The 20812-nt window shown below is 39.1% G+C and overlaps 1 protein-coding gene across 3 annotated transcripts in view; it reads right to left on the minus strand.

The window, feature by feature from the left end:
• FRMPD2 (FERM and PDZ domain containing 2) overlaps positions 1–20812 on the minus strand; it is a 76466-nt gene that overhangs the window by 24156 nt on the left and 31498 nt on the right. Inside the window, exons 15-30 of one of the 3 annotated variants that reach the window (XM_065067353.1) lie at positions 19919–20104; positions 18865–19021; positions 15299–15506; positions 14264–14367; positions 13149–13247; positions 11934–12041; positions 11688–11804; positions 11000–11235; positions 10318–10422; positions 9028–9121; positions 8446–8531; positions 8106–8253; positions 6861–7075; positions 5485–5583; positions 3949–4313; positions 483–777 (exon numbers count right to left, since the gene is read on the minus strand). In XM_065067353.1, coding sequence (XP_064923425.1) covers positions 483–777; positions 3949–4313; positions 5485–5583; positions 6861–7075; positions 8106–8253; positions 8446–8531; positions 9028–9121; positions 10318–10422; positions 11000–11235; positions 11688–11804; positions 11934–12041; positions 13149–13247; positions 14264–14367; positions 15299–15506; positions 18865–19021; positions 19919–20104 — 2622 coding nt within the window. Of the gene's footprint in view, positions 1–482; positions 778–3948; positions 4314–5484; positions 5584–6860; positions 7076–8105; positions 8254–8445; positions 8532–9027; positions 9122–10317; positions 10423–10999; positions 11236–11687; positions 11805–11933; positions 12042–13148; positions 13248–14263; positions 14389–15298; positions 15507–18864; positions 19022–19918; positions 20105–20812 lie in introns of all 3 variants that reach the window. The other 2 variants (XM_065067355.1, XM_065067354.1) reach the window with 2 other exon arrangements.

Below are 20812 nucleotides of genomic sequence, written 5' to 3' on the forward strand. Positions count from 1 at the left end.
AGCATTTGGCAGGACTGAGCCCTACATTTTGAACAGTAATTAACACAAGGATCACACTTTCTTATCAGGACATTACAGTAGTATTACTGTAACAAAGTGATTTTCTGTGTGGTTTTAAAACATGACAGGAAACAAACAAACAAACAAAACGTAGCTGACTCTAATTTTAGAGGCCACTAGAGGACTTTTAGACCTTTGTATGCTGGGAATAACACTGCAGAATGCTGGAAAGTTGAAGAAATAGTAAGATGGCAAAAGCAGGGATATGGCCTTAAGACAAATGGTAAAGAATTCTGGAAAGCTGGGCATAGAGGAAGTTGTGCTTACTTGAAGATTGTGGACATTCAGGAAAGTAAAAAAAGCCGTGCATAAATGGCATAGTTAATGAGTTAAAACTAATGTTTAAGAATGTTGCATTCTTAAAATTGTTTCTTTTCCCTTGTCATATTCTGCCTGTTAATAACCTGGTGCCTATCACATACCCTCGTGCAATCTTCCTTTTCTTCCTTCTCTTCCAGTTCCTCCAGGTCTTCCCATTCATTGTCACTGTCATGTGTCTCTCTAGCAGGCAGGGAGGATGAGAAAGAACCACAAAGATGTGATTGTGGGGTCACCATGGTTGTGGAGAGCGTCTTGGAGCCTCCTCCTCCTCGTGAAAGGGAGGTCACAGACATTGAGCTGATGGTGAGATACTCTTCATCAATAGGGGTTAGAGAGAGAGTTTCAGGCATACAGTTTGTGTTCGATAGGTCATCATCACTCTTATTAAATATGTGGCTGGAAAATAGAAAGATTGCAGTGCTGGAGTTTTCCTCCATATGCTTTATTAGATGGCCACTGACATACTTGACCTTATTTTAAGTGAAGTACTAGTTATGGTACTAAATTGCAGTCTGGGCCCTCCAGTGTTACTGTAAAAATAAATAAGTAATCAATATTTGGCAAAGCTTGTTAAAATATTAAAAATCTTTCAGAATTTGAGAACAGTCTTTGCAAAATCTTGCATTTTTTTTTTTAAAACATCAATTAGTACTTTGTACGCTTCTTGAAAAATTGGAAAATTCCTAGATCATTAATTATTTCATCTGCCATAAACAACTCAATTAGCTTACCTAGTAAGTGTTATGCACATTATAATACTACTACAATTTTCACATTTGCATTTTTCTTGAAAAAGGAATGCCAGACATATTCCTGGCCCCTACAGGTCTTTCCTCAGTAACTAGAGCACAGATGAGAAATATGAAATATTAAATGAATCCTGTCTCTCCATGAATAACATAAGTCCTGACTTCTCTTTGTAAGCCTGCATTTATTTTTATGCTTGCCTTGAGACATAAGAGTTACCTTAGAGAAAACAATGTATTTCTTCAGTTACTTGAACTAAAATTATTATTGATTTTATTAGAGTCAGAGTATTTAGCACTTCTAGTGTTCAAGCCCAGACCCTAATCCTATGTGCTGTGTTCAATATTGTTTTGGCTGTTGTTATTCATGAACTCTAATAGATAAACTAGTGGAGTCTATATAGAACAGCATTGTCTCCCACTAAATTTACCATTAAAGCTAACAGAAAAGCTTGAAACACTTTAAATATGTGTTTTATTCATATTAATCTTTATTGAAATATTGATGTGTCATTCATCTTAAAAACACTTAAAATAGCATCACTTTTATTAATGCTTCACAGAGCAAAGATGCCCTGCCATTTCATATATAACAGTTGCCTAGGATTTTTCACTATGTGCCATCTCCTAAACAAATATATACAACCAAAAGGAACATAAATTGGGTGCCTAGTATGAAATCATAGAAGATCCTCACTATTGTGCTCTTGTTAAAATGTTGTCTACAGTCAGAGGAAAAATATGAAGCAAAGTAGCAAAACGGGCATTTTGTCTGGATATGGTTAGTATTTTTGAAATACTGACCAAAATAAGGAAAACATAGGCTCATGTCATGTGCCCTCAGTGAGGGAAGCAATGCAGTCTGTCAGCTTATATCTGTGCAGAGAGTAAAGGAGAAGTTGGCCATCTCCAATAACACAGCAAAGCTGATAGTAAAGCTGACAGTTTTTGCTTTAATTGCTGAACAACAGTTACTTACAATACTGTGGAAGAAGACTGAGGCAACTAAAAGCAATGTTTAAGGATAACAGCAAATGCACTCTGCTCCTCTCTTTTGGAGACAGGAAAGAGCAAGTTCAATGGATGTTGCTCAATATTGGTGTCATAGAAGCTGTCACATGTTAGTGGAGTGCTGACTGACCTTCAAGGGGTATGAAAGATGTTTGGCAGAGCTAAACGAGCTCAAGGCAATGAGCCAGCAGTGGCTTAATCATAGCACAGCTTCTACCCATCTCTATATCACCATGGAAAATAACATGAGTCTTGGTCCTTCATGCCCATATATGAGCTCCACTGTCATGCTCAACTTTCTTTTGGAGTCTCTTGACCCCTACACCTGGACTTCATAGGCGAAAACTATGGGTTACAGTTTTTCAAAGCAGCTTTTTTAAAGATTCTTATTGGTAGCAATGAGAAGAGTGAAAGGAATTTTCCACGTGAAACCCTGAGCAGGGAACTTTTAAAATTCATGTCAAACGATTCCCACATGAGAAGTTTTGAGCAATCAGAAGAAAATAAGTTTCTTCATTAATGCCTATGTCCTTCTGGGGTTTTTCATGTTTTTAGATGGCAGGATTATTTAAACTGAGATTATATTTAAAATACTGTTCAAAATGCATACCACCTTAAACTGCTCTGGCTGCCTTTTGAAAATGCAAAAGCTGAAACTAAATGATATCAAGAATGCACCAAACAAAAACATTTACTTCAGAACTTCCTTGTGGGGAAGAATCCAAAACTTTTCTTGGAATTCATATTTTCCCACAAGAAACTTAGTTTTGTTTAAACTGTATCTCTTGGCAAGCATGTTTGCTGCAGACATGTATCTGCTGTTTTTATTCTCAGCAGTAGAGAAGCATATATGTAAGCTGAAGTTTCACTCAGGAATGTGAGTGAAGATTCTCCTATCAAGAGACAAGAGCTACAAGTATGAATTGCTACTATGGCCCCACTTGACTTTCAGTGAGCTGGTGCCATGACTCCCCAGGGCCTGAAATCTCTGACTGTCTGCTTCTGTGCTTGATGAATGTCAAGAGAAACAAAAGGATTTCAAGTGACTGTATGGAAAAATAGAAATTAGTTTCTAGATAAAATTACTAAAGTTGTAAGTTAAGGGTCTCTGTAAGACCTTTAACTTGTCTTTCCATCGATCTTTTCTGTTCTAATAATTTATATTCTTTTGCATGGGAAAGATTTTTTAAATGGAATGGATTGTCTTCTGTGTGCCAGTGTTTGGTATATCCAAGAGTATAAAAGAAGGCTGCGTCCATTTGCACTGCATTTTATTGTACAACTCCTCTGGCTTGGGGCTTCTATTGGCTTCTGAAGACTGGAAAATAACTTTTTTTTTTTTTTTTTTTTCTCCTGGGTCACAGTTTGTCTTCTGAGGTTTTTTTATTTGCTCTGAAAAAATTTGAAATTAAAAGATCATACAATAAGAAAGAAATTTTTGATGCCTATTGAAGTCAGCTCTGAGAAAATTTGAATTATATTAAGTATATAATAAATAAGAAAGCCTTTTATTCCTATTTAAGTCAATAAGTCTTTCTGCTGATCTGAAACTGCAGCCAGCTTTGGCTGAACAGCATAAATGATTACAGTAGTGCAGCACTCATACAACAGTCTTGCAATGCAGACTTATGCAAAATTCTAAGAAGATGATAATAAATAGAGCAGATTAGGATAGTCACTATAAGATGGTAAAGCAAAATCTTCAGTAATCAGCAGTGATTAAAGAAGATAGCCCTATACTTAAGCAATTCACTTTCAAAATTCTAAGAACTGAAAGAAAAGCTGCAGAGTAGATTTCATAATTTCTTACCCTTTTGCCCATCCAAATTCACATGGTGAGTAGCAGTTCTGCTTCACTTCTTCTTCTAGGGAGTGCAAGACCTCAGAACTGGCAGCTTCTTGATGAAATTTCCAAAGATGCTTATAGAAACTTTCCCTGGTAGTCATGAATTTCTGTAAGGACTTCTCTTGAAACTCAGTTTCCTGCTCTTCATAAGCTGAGCTGTCCTCTTCAGGAGGCTCACTGAAATCTGCTGCCACTGGAGAATCCAGGCAGTCTTCGAGGTCTGGAGAGGTGCTACCTCCATCACTGGTAGACTGGTCCATAAAATTTCCTACCTCTGTACTGCCTGGCATTTCTGTCACAAACTCCTTAATTGGAGATGGTGCTGGAGTCTATCAAAATAACAGAAAGGTTAGTGTAACTTTTTTTTATCTCACATCTTCTTTCCTTTAAGAACAAAATAGTTTGAAGAGGCACCATCAACAAGCGTCTGAATGTGAAAATGTCAAATGGTAGCTAGAAGGGAGGGGAAAAAAGAAGAGGGAGGTAATCTCACTAAGTAACTGCTTTGTCTTTATGCTCATCTTCCACATCCTTCAGAATTTCCAGACAGGAAACTACTACACAAGTTCACTTTCCCAATTAATTCTTTGCTAAAGGTGGCTGATTTTTACTTATTTTCATATCATGCCTCAACTTTGTGTCTATATTCTATTCATTGTGTAGAACTGGCTTCCAAATTTGGCTCCTGTGTGACTAACCATGGAAATCAGCCAACGGTACATTTTCTAAGAATAATGGCAGCCATTTTGTCATCTGGAGATGGTCCTGGCAGTCATTTCTGTCTGCCCATGGACAATACTTATAAATCCTCGTGGGACAGAAACCATGAGTAGCACATTCTGCATGGAGCAAGACTGATGCAAATGCATGTCGATTATCAGAATACTTGTGTATGTGTCTGCGATTTGTGTTCAAGAAGGAGGAACAATAATGCTAGCACACCTGATAGCACTGGTTTAGTCTCTGTGTTCTCCAATGTTTGATTTCTTTTTTCCCTTGTAGGTTCTGCTCACTGTCAATAAGAACCTCAATAACCAGTTGAAACCATTATTTCATTTATTAAAGTAAATAGCCTGGATAGGAAAAGTCATTTATTTTCCTCTCATTTTGGGGAGTAATATAGCCACCTTAAACCCACAAGTTATAATAGCTGCAGTTGAGAATATCTGCAGTTTCTGGCTGATGATCTAGGAGAGCATTTTTAGAAGCATCACTAGAAGATCTGCTTGGGTATGTGCTGTTTCAGTCCAGTGATAATACTGAATTTCAAAAGTTGTTGTACTGGGATAAACATGTTTTACATTCAGATTCCAATTATTTTGGTTGCTAAGGAATAATCAGTTGAACTCTAGAGGTTGAGTTGAAGCTGGGGTGGGAAATAAATGAAATAGAGGGCACTGGAGAAAAGGGAAGGTTGCCTTGTTCAAGACTATATAGAAAATCTAGTAGTGCTTTTCTAGGTTTGTAGAAGCCAGTTTACTTCCAGAAGCTTTGCCTTACCAGGGCACTCTGCTCTATTTCTGGTAGAACACCTTTTGGTGGTCTGCAAAGTAGTAGTGTGACTTCTGGAGGAGATCCTCGCAGCAAGTGCAGGACATCCTAAGCAGGAAGAAGGAAATTAGGTTTCTTACGGAACACAGTCTATAGTACATGTTATTTTACCAACTGGGATGGAGACAATTTTTATTGTGAATGCCTAATTCCTAGTACTGCCTCTCAGCAGTATCTGGGGGTGAAAAGTCACTACTCATGATTGTCACATAAGTGGATCATAGTTTTTATGTGTGTATCTAAAATAGTTCTGTTTACAAAGTCTTGTTCTACTAACAGACACATAGTTTTAAAACAATACTTTTTGTGAAGAAAACAGGATTTTCAGACAAATGCAATCAAACTGCATATGGCAGAGACAGGTCTTCAGTCAATTACATCAGCATAGCTCCACAGACTGTCACATTGACATAACCAAAGGCAGATTTCCTCAAAGCCCCTCTTTGACTTAACATCTATGCAGTGGCATGCAGCTTTCAGCTGTGGCGGAAGATGAAATACTTAGCCTACAGAAATTCTTTTTCCTCTAGACTAAAACATGCTGTGACACCCCAGCAAAAACTGAGTAAAAAGGTTGTACATCACAAAGCAAGACAGTGCTGGAAAAGGACAGAGTCCAGGTCAGGAGGGGGAAAAAAAAAAGAGTGCAATTATAGCACCCTGCCAAGGCATCTAGGAGATACAGCACCTTGTCTTTTGCCCTAGCCACTCAATGACATGAATGACCTGTCAGTGGAGAAATTGCATAATTAAATGATTTCTGTTTTTTACAATCTTATCTATTCAGTGCATATTCATATACAAAACTCAGGGATTTTTCATAAAGTGAAAAGATTACAATGTAAGAAATAAATCCACATGTAGTCCTTTTTTACCATTTAACTTCTGCATGCAAGTATAGAATTTCTCATTCCAGGTAAAAAAATTATACGGGATTTACCTCACCTGGTAGAGATTTGAAACTGGGGTATGGTATCCAGCATGATATTACAAAGCACAAATGACCACAGGCAAAAAAATATTCCAGTGATGCATAACAGGAACAAAGATACCAACTAAATAACAACTGGTGTGCATCTAGCAGTAGACTTTGAGCATCACTAGTAGAAAGTTATAGATTAAATAGCAGAAAAAATTCTCAGTGAGAATTCCATTAGGAAGGAAATTCTCATAAGAATTCTAGAGAAGAATCCTACAGAGAAATCAGACTAATTATATGCAAATTCTGCCCCCCTCTGGTGATAATTAAGTTTAAATGCAGATTCATCCCATTGTCTTTATTAACGTTACCCGTCCAGAGTCCCAGTGATAGTGTTGTCTGGTACCTGATACAAGAGTCCTTGAACAGGTTTCCCATTCACAGCTAAAATGATGTCTCCAACTTCGATTTCACCATTCTCTTCAGCTGGCTGCCCTGGAAACAGTCTTTTGATCCTGACAATATCTCCTCCAAGGTGTTCATGAGCATCTCCTCCCATTTGCAGTACACTAAAGCCAAGGCCTCCAGAATTCTTTGTCAATTTGACTTCAAATATATTATCTGTTCAAAGCAGGGATTGGGAAAAGAAAGGTAGCTGTGGTACATATACCTCCTAAGGAGCTGATGTAAATTATAACCTCAGCAGACCTTTTCCCTGTGAGCTGCAGAGGTAGATCTACTGATACTAATGTCAAAAGAAGGGTCTGAAGTTCCTGTAACTTAAAATCCCATAGGCAGAATGGGGAGAACTGGATTCTATTCTACTGTGCATGCACAGACTTTATGCCATCTAGTACGAGCCCATAAAGGAAGAAGCGTTTTGTAGCAACATGAGAAGGTTAAAACACTGTCCTCTTCTGACATTGTTCTGTAAGTGTTGGGTAAATATTACCACTCTGTAGCTGCACTAACCAGCCTAAGCTGGGATTCGAGCTACCACTCTTTTCAGACAAGAACAAGAGACCAGCGCCTTCCGAAATACCACGGTTGCAGATGAACCCCATTCTGCTAGGGACAATGTAGAGGCTCAAATGCCCCATGGCAAAGTATGGTTCAGACTTAGTGTTTATGAGACAGCCTTACAGTAAAAGATACATTTATTTGTTGGCTAAGTTCAGTGAAAGCGATCTCTGAATCCTCTACTTTTAAGAAATGACGTGACGGCAGTCTGCAGTCCTGGTCCTGGGGCAGCAGTTCACCCCAGCTTCATCACTGTTGCAGCAGCGGCAGCTGTGCTGGTGGTGCTCTCCTTGGGTAACAGACTGGCAACACCAACACAACTGCTTCCTGCCTAAGAGTGCTCTAGAGTACAGACAGGGACGTCCCTTGCCAGCCCCATCTTGTGAAGACTAAGAGATATGGTATTTATGCCAAGGATAAACTCAGCTATATCTAGCAACCCTAACCATAGCTACATCAGAAATATTTTGCTCAAAATCAATTTTGGATAATGCTATTAATATTGCATATTATATTTTTATTCAGTATGCAGTTTTCCCTCCAACCCACAGAAATTTCATAGTACTATTTTAATTCGTTCTTTTCTTGCACATTGTAAGAAGTCACTATGAGCTCCTTTTTTATCTCTCACCATCTGTCAAAAAGCAGTAGTCCTTGGTGCCATCTGTGAAGGATGTTGCCACAGAAACAGCTGCACATTGGTCCTCCTTTCTGTCACTAGCAGTCAGGCATGGCTCTGGCAAATGGTAGTTTCCCCTTTCTAGAACCAGCTTGGCAATCTACAACAATGATGAACAGGTTCTGGTTACAAAGTACACACCAAACCCTATGTCTTTTTATTTTTCTTATTTAGGAGAATGAGGTTGGATGGGGTCAGAGAAGTCTCTTTTGACTCAGCTTTGCTACTGTACTTCATACTAAGTGCAGTTTATTCTACTAGCTATCTTATTGAGCTCTGTTGTTGTACAAACCTGGCCAGACTTCTTAAGGTATTCCACGGCCTGTTTGTGGGTGATGCCACAGAGGCTGATGCCATCTACTTCCAACAGACGATCACCTGAGGCAAAAGAATACAAGCAAACAAAAAGTGGTCAAGTTGTTCTGATGTTCAGGTTCAATGGATGTAAACCTTGAGGCTATCCACATTGCAATAGATCTTCCTGTTTACATATGTCAAATTATGTTACCTTGTATGCAAATAATACTGCTAGTTACACAGCATTCTATAGCTAGCACTTAAAATATACCAAGGTATCCCATAAATAAATGCAGTGATAGTATCTGGTTATCGCAGCAACACTGAACGTAGATGTCAGTCACTAGCCTGATGTGCAGCTACAGAGATTAATTGTACAATGTTTGCATGAGGCTCCTGGTTTTTTCAGTGGGATATCTACATGCAGCACAGGGACAGGCTGAGGAATGGTGGACGGTATATTACGTTTCAAGGTTGTACAACTTTTGATCCCAAATGTGTTTCACTGTCTCTGTGGCAAGCATTCCATATTAACATTGAGTTCTGCAGCCCAAAGTTTTATTGCCAGACACATTACCTATCTTTATTTGTCCGTCATTATCTGCAGGTCCCCTGGGAATAATGGACTTTACATATATCCCACCATTACGCACACTAGTGTTAATTCCACCCTGCAAAACATATGGCCACAGATTAGAGTGGATTCTTCACATGTTATTCCTGTAATAAAAATCAAGGATTTTACACATGCATTGCAAAGCAACTGCTTCAGGAATCACATTTTTTTTTTTAAATAAAGGGCCAGGGGAAGCGGGAATTACTCCAAAGTCCCATCTAGTTGTAGTATACTTCCCTAGACAGTAATCTTGTTTTATTTTCTCAGGAAAATGTAATGCACTTCTACATGGCTATATAAAAACATTTACTAAATGTTCATAATTTTTCCCTATACTAACATAAAGATTGGGTTGTATCTTTCAGTCAGTCTTCATGCCAGCTTCTAAACTATGCAGCATCCATTCAGCAACTCTTAACTTTTCAGACAATATGTAACACATGAACCTGAACTTTTGCAGCCACTTGAAAGCCTAGAGCTCAGAGAAATTCCAGATTAACCTAAGAATCATGTTCTGCCCAGCTACATCCCCTGGCCAAATTCAGATGAAAAAGCAGCCCTTAAATTCTTTTGCAGGCAATGAAATGACTGTTGCTTTCCACTCCATTTCAGCAAAAACTGTAAAGACATCTCCACCTGGAGGGGTAAATACAACTATGATAGCCACAGTAAGGTATTACTATTCAAGTGGGGCAGACAGTTTTCACTGCTGCCTTCTCTGGTCCTCTAAGCATACGGAGAACTGCATTTCCTTTCAGCCCTTGAGGCAAAAGCCAAAGCCACATCAGGGGCTGCCAGCAATTAAGCAGTGCCTGTGGGCCACTGCTTCAGCCCACTTCATGATCCTGTGCAATTTGTTTGTACAGACACAGCTTTTGAGTTTCAGCAGCTTCAGGAGAGCAACAAAGCCAGTTGTGACTCAGAAAACTCTTTGCAATGCTGCAGGCTCTGGCTATATACCTCCCTGACCAAACTCCACTTTCAGTGGTAGGTTTTGTTCTCAAATTGAGTAAGGATGAAAAGAGCTGGTGCTGTCATGTGCTTCTTTCATAGATTCTGTCTGCAAGAAAGGGGGAATGGGCAGAGCCAGTACTTTATGCTTTCTCTGTCAAACAGTCAGACAGGTTTGAAATGGGCCATGCTAACAGTTTTTGTTATCAGCCTATTTGTTCCACAGAAATACACTTCCTAAGTGTTTCTTGGTCATGTAACAGTTTACAGACATGCTGGAAGATTAACAGTAACACTTGCAGTCACACTGATTCCAAAAGTCCCATCTTCTTTAACAAGCTCCACAGTATAGATTTCCTTTGAGTTGGTTTCAGATGGAGACGGTAAGTGCGAAGAGTCAGCTTCCTGTCTCAAAAATATAAACACTAATGAGAACACAGCATCTCAATAATAAAGAGGGGAAAAGGAAAAAAAAAAAGAGAAAGTTTCCAGAAGATGTAGAAGGTTTGAACCTGCTGTCACTGTAAGCCCGGAGTGGCACCATTTATATCCTTAACATTATTTCAGGCTTACACTAGTGTTACTTAAAATGTAATCTGTCTAAATGTGCATTAGCTGAGTATAGATAGGGAGGCTCTCTAATAGTAGAAAATCAGACATAAAAATGTTGCTGTTCTGTCTCTGGTTGAAAACTTAAGATATTGAAAGAAAATAATCAAAATTTTGTACCTCCATTGGAAAAGGGAGGAGAATTTTTAATAATATTTTGTGGAACAGTTTCCCCATTTTTTCACATATTCTAGACATGTCAATTATGTTGACATTTACAATGTAATTTAAAAAGCAACACCTTTCAAGGTTTTCTTTCTCTTTTCCTCATTTTTAAAATTTCTCATTTACTTTCCACTTTTAATATAGCTGGCATGTTATTAAGACACATGCTGGGCATGATGTTGCTGAACAGCATCAACATCTCAGTTACCTCCACATCCAGGCTATCAGCTGAAGGAACTGGAATCCTAGGGCCCAATTTTGGTCCTAAACTCTGGGAAAGAGCCTTCTCAAGTTCGTCTGTATTTATATCTTGTTCTTTGGGGGGAGCTGTATGACAGTCCTGAATCTTTTTTCTCCCGCTGTCTACACAAGAGATTTCAGATCCACTGGTGCTGTTTCCTCTTGATAGATTCTTTTCTTCACTTAATCCATCTTCATACATGTCTGTAAAATCATATCAAAATAAAACATTGCTGAATGCAAACAGTAAGTAAACTTGAAAGCAAATATTATTATACCTCAGCACAGGAGGACACATCAACTGGTTGTAAAATCAGATCCATAAAATGACTCAGTCATTGTAAAATGGAGTGAAGCTATAACAAGTGTATCTACTTCATCACTGCAGAGGACTATGACTCTCTAACAGAGAAAAAAATGCCAAAATTCTCTTCATATTCAGCAATGCAGCCCATAATAGATTTTTTCACGCTTCCCGTAGAACAGAAATCACATGATACCTACTAGAAGTTGATGCTCTTCACTGTTAGCCTATGCTTATTATAACTGGCACTGAGTGACAAGGGAGTACTACTGCATCCCAGTGCCTAATAAATACCAGTGTCCTGAGCTAAATATTAGCATTCCATAGCCAGCAAAAGCATTTGCCTTTATACCTTTGGGTTGAGATATGATGAGCTCCACTTCATCAGGAGAATTCTGTATGATTTTAACTGCAGTATTAAATGAAACACCCTCAAGACTAATATTATTCACAGAGATGAGTCGTCCTCCTTCAAAAAAAAAAAAAAAAAAAAGATAAACCAAAGGAAAAGCACATCTATATAAGGAAATAAGTCCAGAGTAGCTAAGTTTAAACCATAAAAGCATTTTAGTTCTAATTAAAAACTAAGGACAATGACCTGGTTTGATATTTCCAGCTCTGTCTGCAGGTCCCCCAGGGATAATTGAAGCGATAAAGATACCGAGGTCTAATTTTCCTACATTTTCTCCTCCAATAATTACAAAACCTGCAAAAGTGAGATAACAAGAGAATGCAGAAGCACTGGCAGTATTAGAAAAGATGAACCTTAGGAGTGCAAAGGACTCTTACTCCAACAGCATAAGTTTTATACATGGTCTGGAGAATGTGGAGCTCTGATTTACATGGCATCAAGGTCTTGCTTGGGAGAGCTTTGAACTCACGTTATAATTAAAGTGTGCTGGTGACTTTGTGGCTATTTGAATACAATTTCACAGTAAGAATACTTTGCTGCCTTGGGACTTTAAAAGATTCCAACTAATTTCTTACAAGAGTCATAAACTTTGTGGACCTTAGTATTTAACACCAGTAGGAGAAAAATTTTATAAAAGCTCATTAGATAAATTCAAGCATTGTTCTACATATGTAGTCTAGGCCATGTAAATTTCTAATGGATATGTAAGAGATAATTAAGAAAAGTAAATCTATTTTCAAGTAGTTCAGTTTCACTGTCCTAGCTCAGAATACTCTGCCTATTGCAGAATATATTCTTTTCACTGGTAGAATATTTGGCTTCAGGATCAGGATATTCCACACAGACCTGCACCATTTAGAAATTTGATTTAATTTTATGAATAATCAGCTGTGAAGTCAGATGGTCCTCTGAACTCATCCACAAGGACAGGATACAGTGTGATAGTGTATTAATTAACAAGAATGTTATCCAAATAAGAATCCAAAAATCAGGAAACGTTAATGTTAAGCTCATTTACGCATTTTGCACCCCCACAGGCAAAACCTGAAAGCTTTGCACTACATCATCTCCCCTGTGTAAGGTCTAAAATAAATAAAATCACTCTGAATGCATTTCAGGTACAAAACTAGACCTTTGTTTCTTCTACTCTTAGCGCTTGGTCCCCTTGACCTCTGTGGCCTTAGTTAATCCTCTGAAAAAACTGTGGTCTTGATTTATGTGCTTAGGTCTCTTCAGTCTCAGAAATTCTAAGTCCTTTACAAAGATTGGTAGTCTTATTCTATAAGAAGAATGAGGTGAAGAAGGTTATAATCTTGCTCAGCTTGAGTCAGCAAGTATCAGGATTAGTACCAGGATCTGACAGTCTCAGTAACAATCATAACGTTCATGTTCCTTACTTACCAAATCCATTCTTAGGGTCACGTTTTAGGCTGACACAAATTATTTCTCTTTCTAGACCACTTAGCAAAACTTCCTTTTGGATGGCTGGTGATCCAGGTGCTGCAGAAACAAAACAGCCTGCATAAGTGCAGATTAATGCAGGGAGACAGTAGATTCATACAGTGTGAAACACTGAGGCTTCAAAAATTAAAAATATGTTTTGTCCTTGTTTTCAACATTATCATTACTTCTGAATCAATATAATTCAGGAAGAAAGCTCAAACAAATGTTTGGAAATTTGCATTCTTCAGGAAAGTATGTGTAAAATAGCTGTGTAAGCTCTTCTTATAATGTTCCTTTCTGGGAGAGCATGTGTTTATCTGCAAAGATTTTATTAAGATTGGGATATCTAAGTAGTCAGGCTTGTAGTTCTCATTGAACATGAGGGTCATCTGGACATAAAATCCCTTATGGGTTCATTTGGAAACTCTAGACTTTGGCTCTATGGGCCCTTTTCGCTCTGTAGGTGCACTCCAATCAGCACTGATTGTGATAGTGACTTTTGTAGTGTTAACTTCACTTAACATTGTTTAATTGCTACAGTGTGTTTAAAGTACGGTTCTAATTTTAAAATGGACTGACCAAATAATCATAGCTTTGTTTTCCAGAGATCCGCTCACTGTGTGCATGCAATATGGCTTCTGTTAGAAAATTAGGTGACCAGTTCTTATTCCAGTTAGTGCCACACAAATGCAAGAACAGAGGAAGGACCTGGAGCCTATGTTGTCTCATGCATTATTTATTGAGTTGTAGATCTCAACTGCAAACCAAATTATGATCTCCGAGCGCAGGGATATTGCACCATGCAAGAGTCCTGGGTGTACTGAACTACGTCTCTGAATAACATTAGGCACCACTGGTTCAATAATTTTTTCATGAAGTCTCTTACCACTGATCCTGATGGAAAGCAGGAGTGAAAAGGAAGAAAACAGTTTGTCTTGCTAAACTCTGGCTTAATTCCCAGGAATATAAGTGCAAAAGAATATTCTTTAATCTGTAAGTAGAATACATTTTGGTCTCCTGCAACTGAAACACTACATATAGAAGGGCACTGTCTCTATGATTATTATACTCACCGCTGATTGTGTTCTGAGTTGAATGAATAGAGAGGTAGTCATAACTTCTTTGCTTTCTGTTCAAATTGATGTGCATTTCTGACTGAGATAGCCCTGATGTGGATCTGCACAGCAGGAAATGAAGACTGCGTTACAATAACAGATCAGCAATGGTATTTAGTACTCTTCATTGTCATCAGTCTGTCAGAGCTAAGTTGGGAATACACATGTTTATAGCCTTTCAACAACTATTCTGATTTCTGGGCCTCATTCCATTGTAGGGGAGAGGTAGTTTATTCTTGCCAGCATTTGCTTCCAAATAAGAGCTGACATTAGACCACTCACATAATGACTGATTTCCCTCTGTGTTTTCCTTTGAGCTGAGTGCAGGCATCAGGAAAACACAGCATAGCCTCAGCATGATTCATTTAGCCTTGCTGTCCATTTAGACAGAACCACATCTGAAAGTTTTCCTGGTAGTTCACGTTCTTCTTGGCTCTATTCTAACTCTTAGTATTCTAAAAGGTACTAGAATTCATCAAAGACCTTGAGACTGTGTGCAGCTATAGTAACTGCCTACACTGGTGAATATACCAATGCAAATGTAAAGGAAGAAGTTCTTACAGTGTTTTCTATGATTTGCGCCCTTAGACATGGAGGAATCAATTAGGCAAGGCCTGTTCAAACCCAGATTCCACTGTGCATGCAGTTCACATACTGCCATTTCCAGAGAAGATATACAGTCCTTAAAGATTTTACTTTTTTTCTCCCTTCTTTTTATCCTTCTCCATAACCCAGTAAGAGGTTCATTCCTGAGTTTTGTACAAATTTAAACGTCACTCATTTTCAAGCTCTTATCGGTTAGACTGTTAGCTTCCTGACTGTGTTTGCACTGCTGCTGGTCATGAAGCCCCATAAAGCCTGATGGTGCTTTTTGGTGTAATCACAATAAAGACTGAAAAAAAAAATCTGCCTCACAGTTTGCCATAGAAGTTTGCAGAGATGTAGTCTATGACTGAGTAGTATTAAAAATATTTAGAGGAAAAGCCAACCTACCTGCCAAGATTGCTTTTGTCTCTAGTCTTGTTGGTTTCCACACTGAGATTGTCACAAGATTTGCTCATCATGCCAGCAGAAAGGTTTTCCAGGTTTGCTCCATAGAGCACATTCTCTGAACGAGACAGTCTCTGAATCAAGGCAAGGTGTTCATGCTGAGCTGCATATGCAGAATTTGATTTGTCTATTTCCACAAATTTACTTTCCTCTGAATAAGAAAGGAGAGAGGGGGAGGAAGAAAGATAAATCCACTAGTATTATCCCATCTCTTTAAGCTCCAAGGTACTTTCTTTCTAACCTTTTGAACATGCCAGCAAAAAAGATTGATATTGCAGTTATATTTGTTCTGGTATCTCTGAGGATATTTAGGCCTTGGAATGAGCAGAAAGGGTTTCCAATCCACTTCTTTCATAGACAGTACATGCTGTATTTAGATTTAATTTCTATGAATTATATCACAAACTCACTTTCTACAAAGATGGAAGAAATGTACAACCCTGTATAATTTAAACCTGAATATCTCTGTAAAGTATATTTTGTAAATGTTCAGTTTATGAGAAATATCTGTCTGTCAGAGACTGAGTTAGCCAGGTTGTTAGTTTCCCGTACTTCACATGCCCATCTCTCCAATACACGTATATCTGAGAAGACTGGAGCTCTACTGACACATAGTGCCCTCTTAAGTTCAGAGAGGGACCAAGGAGCTGGCTGTTCTCTCTGAGTAATTTGCACAAGTGAAGATGAGTAGCGGGCCATGTCAGTGGCAATACTTGCTAGCCAATTTTCCACCTCTGTTTGAAATCTACTACTTGCTTAAAGACATCTGGACTCTGCTACATACAAATTTATCCTCTCAAAAGATTTTGTTTCCCTGAAACAAGATACTGCTGTAGGAGGCATTGTTAATTTTTATTTAGGTTCTCAACTGTTGGGCTGGAGAGGGGATTTGAAGGAGAGAGAGACAGCAGGCAATTGAAGACACACCAGAAAGCAAAACAAGAACCCTGCTTGGTACAGGCTAGCACAAACATGGGTTTTAATTCTGCTTGTATGTGGCAGCTGACCTCCTGTACATTTTTCCTAAAAAATATTAGCCTGACTGCAACTTTCTAGAACACTGCTCTGCAGCATTAAACCTAAGTTCCCTCCTTCCTCAATTACTTTGATCAGGATTATTTTTTAAGGCATCAGAAGGCTTAACTGTTCTCAGTATTAGTGCAGTCTGAGAGTTGCCATGGTGATTTCAAAGTAGGGGATTGCAAGCAAGTTTTGAAGAGATGGGGACTTATACATCTGAACAGCGCAGCAGAAGCAAGAGTTGCCCTTGTGCAGAAAGAAATTTATAATCTCTTACAGCCTCGCTCTGGTGACAGAGGCAGCATTTTGAACTACTGCTGGTCATTGCCTTCACAAAGCCCTTTTTCTGGGACAGTAAACATACAACAAACCTCAGAACTTGCAGTCACATGGCTTGTGCAAGTCTGGCTTGTTTCAGTGATTTTGGGCACTTGTAATCAGGACTTGCGTAATAATCTTCTTAGCTCCCAGTCTTTTTGTTCTCTTATATACGGAATGTAGTAATTCTTAAAATATATTACCACAAGCAAAGGTAACAACTTTAAGATTCACTATCAGCTCTCATTTGTATGTTACAAATCACAGTCCCAGTAAGTTACAGGAGTCCAAGCAACAAAAGGTGCCTTGGACCTCTAAATGTCATCCAAGCACCTTTTTCCATGGTAAGAAATTTGTGCAGCTGGAATTTCACTTTTCATGAAATAATTTTAGTAGGAAAGAAGCAATATATCAATCATCCCATTACATCCTCCCATGATAAAATTTGTTGCCAGCACTTCTACAGTTTTACTAGAGAAAGGAGTATCCCAGGAGATAAAGCATGACACTTGATTCTCCTGCTATGACTCACTGGGTCAAATACTCGGTGGCTGCAAACGATCATGATTCTGTTCAAGGCAGGGGATGAGTCTTCCACTGGTGAAAATTCATGTTGCTCCACCGAAGTCAAAGAGTGATGAAAGTTGTCATCTTAGAGTGTAGAGTCCTGCATCTGGGCAGGAACAACCCCAGGTTTCAGTATAGGTTGGGAAATTACATATTAGAGAGCAGTGCAGGGGAAAGGGACCTGGGGGTCCTGGTGGACAACAGGATGACCATGAGCCAGCACTGTGCCCTTGTGGCCAGGAAGGCCAATGGCATCCTGGGGTGTATTAGAAGGGGGGTGGCTAGTAGATCGAGAGAGGTCCTCCTTCCCCTCTACTCCGCCCTGGTGAGACCACATCTGGAATATTGTGTCGAGTTCTGGGCCCCTCAGTTCAAGAAGGACAGGGAACTGCTGGAGAGGGTCCAGCGTAGGGCAACCAAGATGATTAATGGAGTGGAGCATCTCCCTTATGAAGAAAGGCTGAGGGAGCTGGGGCTCTTTAGTTTGGAGGAGACTAAGGGGGGACCTCATTAATGTTTATAAATATATAAAGGGTGAGTGCCATGAGGATGGAGCCAGGCTCTTCTCGGTGGCCAACAATGATAGGACAAGGGGTAATGGGATCAAGCTGGAACACAAGAGGTTCCGCTTAAATTTGAGAAAAAACTTCTTCTCAGTGAGAGTGACAGAGCACTGGAACAGGCTGCCCAGGGAGGTTGTGGAGTCTCCTTCTCTGGAGAAATTCAAAACCCGCCTGGACATGTTCCTGTGCGACCTCACCTAGGCGTTCCTGCTCCAGCAGGGGGATTGGACTAGATGATCTTTTGAGGTCCCTTCCAATCCCAAACATACTGTGATACTGTGATACTGTGATAGGCTGTTATTTCTCATGTGCGTCAGTTTCCCCATAATGATCCTCACCTATCTTTACAGAACATGCTGAGAACCACGGATGAGAAGTGCTATGTAACTGCCCTGGGTTGAGCAGAACCTTGTCTTAGAAATTACAGAAGATCTGAAGTCTCAGCAGGTATTAGTCATGTCTTCCACAGACATGGCTTAAGGTAAGCTAAGAGCAGCAAACAGCTACATAGTTGAGTGGGTATGACTGATGTGTCTTTGGTTCGGTGGTTTTGCCCTGGGTCTGAACCACAAGGTTGAACCCCTTTCTTATGGAAAGATAACGAGTTAACTAAATTCAACTCCAGCATATTCGGGCGCTACTTTAGTCATTCTTTGTGTGGAACAGGTTACATTTCTCAGGTTACATTTGGGGTAAGTCAGATACATTTCTTCAGAATTCTCATCAGGTTTCCTGAAGGAAGTGTAATTGTGCCTTTTTTTTTCTTTTTTTTTTAGTCTGAATTTAGCTACATAGTTATTATCATGGGAGAACTCCTTTCCACCCCCTTCATGTGCTCGTTCACGTCACATGCTCAATTACACTTACACACCCCTAACTTCCAGTGAAGTAGGAGACATTATTTTCCAGGCTGCAAATGAGAAACTGAAGCACACTGAAACTGATGTGGCAGGTTCTGATTCTCAGCTTCACTGAATGCACCTTTCCTAAAATCTAGCCTCATCCTATGGCCTGAATAATGCAAGTGCTTTTACACCTCACCTGATGAAGTTTGCCGAAGTTGCCTAGAATTCATCTGTGCATTGAATTTGTGCTGGGCAGAGCAGAGATCCAGTAGATATTTACATGTCTTTGCTGTATCAGTAATGAAAGTGTGTTTCTTGCCGCTGAAGCTGCTTTCAATCATGAATTTTTTTCTCTGTAGGGAAAAGAAAGGCAACAGTTGCTTCATATATCAATCATTACACTGAGGGACTGAAAGTTCATTTGTATAATGTTTTTGGTTTGTTCAGTTGTATTTCTGCCTGTCTGTGTGCCTTGTGGGTGCAGTAATTGCCTATTGTGAATTTGCCAGTTGTTAGTGTGGTGTCTGTCATTGGGATCATAATTTCCCTATGTCAAAAGTCAAGAGCCTTTAGACATTGATTACACTGAAAGCAAGTTGATAGAATTGGAAAAATGTGGACCTACAGATATTTAAAATTATTAAACCAATTTAATGTGAAAATGCCAATATCTTCAAGGAGCAGAGGGGCCATTTTGTGAGAACAAACAGACTGAGAAATGTGTGATGCAGGTGTACGTCTAAACTCTATGGTGATAGACTGATAAACCTCTCATGGAAGAATACCATTTAGAAGGGGTCACAATCTTGTCACCAATGCTGTTTTGTTAACACACACCAACATACTAAAAGATGCGAATGGGAATAATGAGATCTGGGAAGAGGGAGACATGACCTCATAACCTGATGTAGGTAGGGGGAAAAAAAAAAAAAGAGAAGATGAGAGGAATTAATATGAAATATACCATAAAGAGGTTTGACGTAGTCTTTGTAATAATCAACACCAGATTATTCATTTTACAGTAATTTGTACCCAGCCTTGGTTAAGAAACGCAGGACTAAACCTAAGAATTGAGTATCTTGGTATCTACATCCACATCCAGCCTTGATTTTCCACTGTTTTAGAAAGGACTTACCTGTACAGAATAAGTCTAATTCTAGCTCTAAATGCAATAATTTATCAAAGTGACAGGCAGAACGGGAATAAAGTAGTAGTAGAGTGGAGAAGATATTCACTTGGTTCCAACTCACATGAGCTGAAATTCTTTCTGTTTCACGCCACTGGAATCTTAAACTGGCAATTCTTGTGTGATTTTTGACCTCGTACACAATGATGCCTTTGGCACAGATTCCCAGGACAATGTCCCCTCCTGTTCCTTTCTTCTCTTGGGACACACGGTAGAATAACACTCCATATTCAGGAAGCTGCTGAGTCACCTTGTAGAGAAAAAGTGCATTTACCACACATTATTGAAAATGAGGCATGGGAAGAAAAGGTAAGTAGATGGGAGAGGAAATGGTTTTGAGTGTATTTATTGAATATTCTTTCACTCTGTCATTAAACTTTTGAAAATCCTTACCAGATTTTCATAAATACTGCCTCACAGAATCATATATAATATATGATATAGCTTCCTGCACAATAATCTAACCATTACAGTGGCACTGAGGCCCTCAGCATTACTGCTGCTTGGCACTCATGTGCATTTCTGAACAGAAATCCATGCAGAATTAGTGCTTCTTGACTACTGTTAAACTTTGTTTCTTTCCATTTTCTTTCCTGTGTCTTTGTTTCCCTGAGCAAACCCAGAAACCACGAGGTACAGCAATATGATGATCATAGTAAAACTGCTATTACTTTGGTGCCAGAGCTATTCTGACACTGTTATGGGCTTGTGTGCATTCCTTTCTACAAAGTGATGACCCAGCTGGACATCTTAACTGCAGCACCACCACAGCTCCCAGCCTGCAAAGAACTCACTCAGATCCAGATGCCCTATGGCTATAGTATTTTAAAATCAGACATTATAAATTTCCATTGACAAGAATGGTAAGTTACAGGGTTTGCAAAACTGTACCTCAAAGTATCTCACCTAAATACAGTGGTGATTTTTGAGGGAATTTCACTGCCCCAGAATTCCCTTC

Source organism: Columba livia, chromosome 6 (assembly GCF_036013475.1).
Source record: "Columba livia isolate bColLiv1 breed racing homer chromosome 6, bColLiv1.pat.W.v2, whole genome shotgun sequence".
NCBI classification, from domain to species: Eukaryota; Metazoa; Chordata; class Aves; order Columbiformes; family Columbidae; genus Columba; species Columba livia.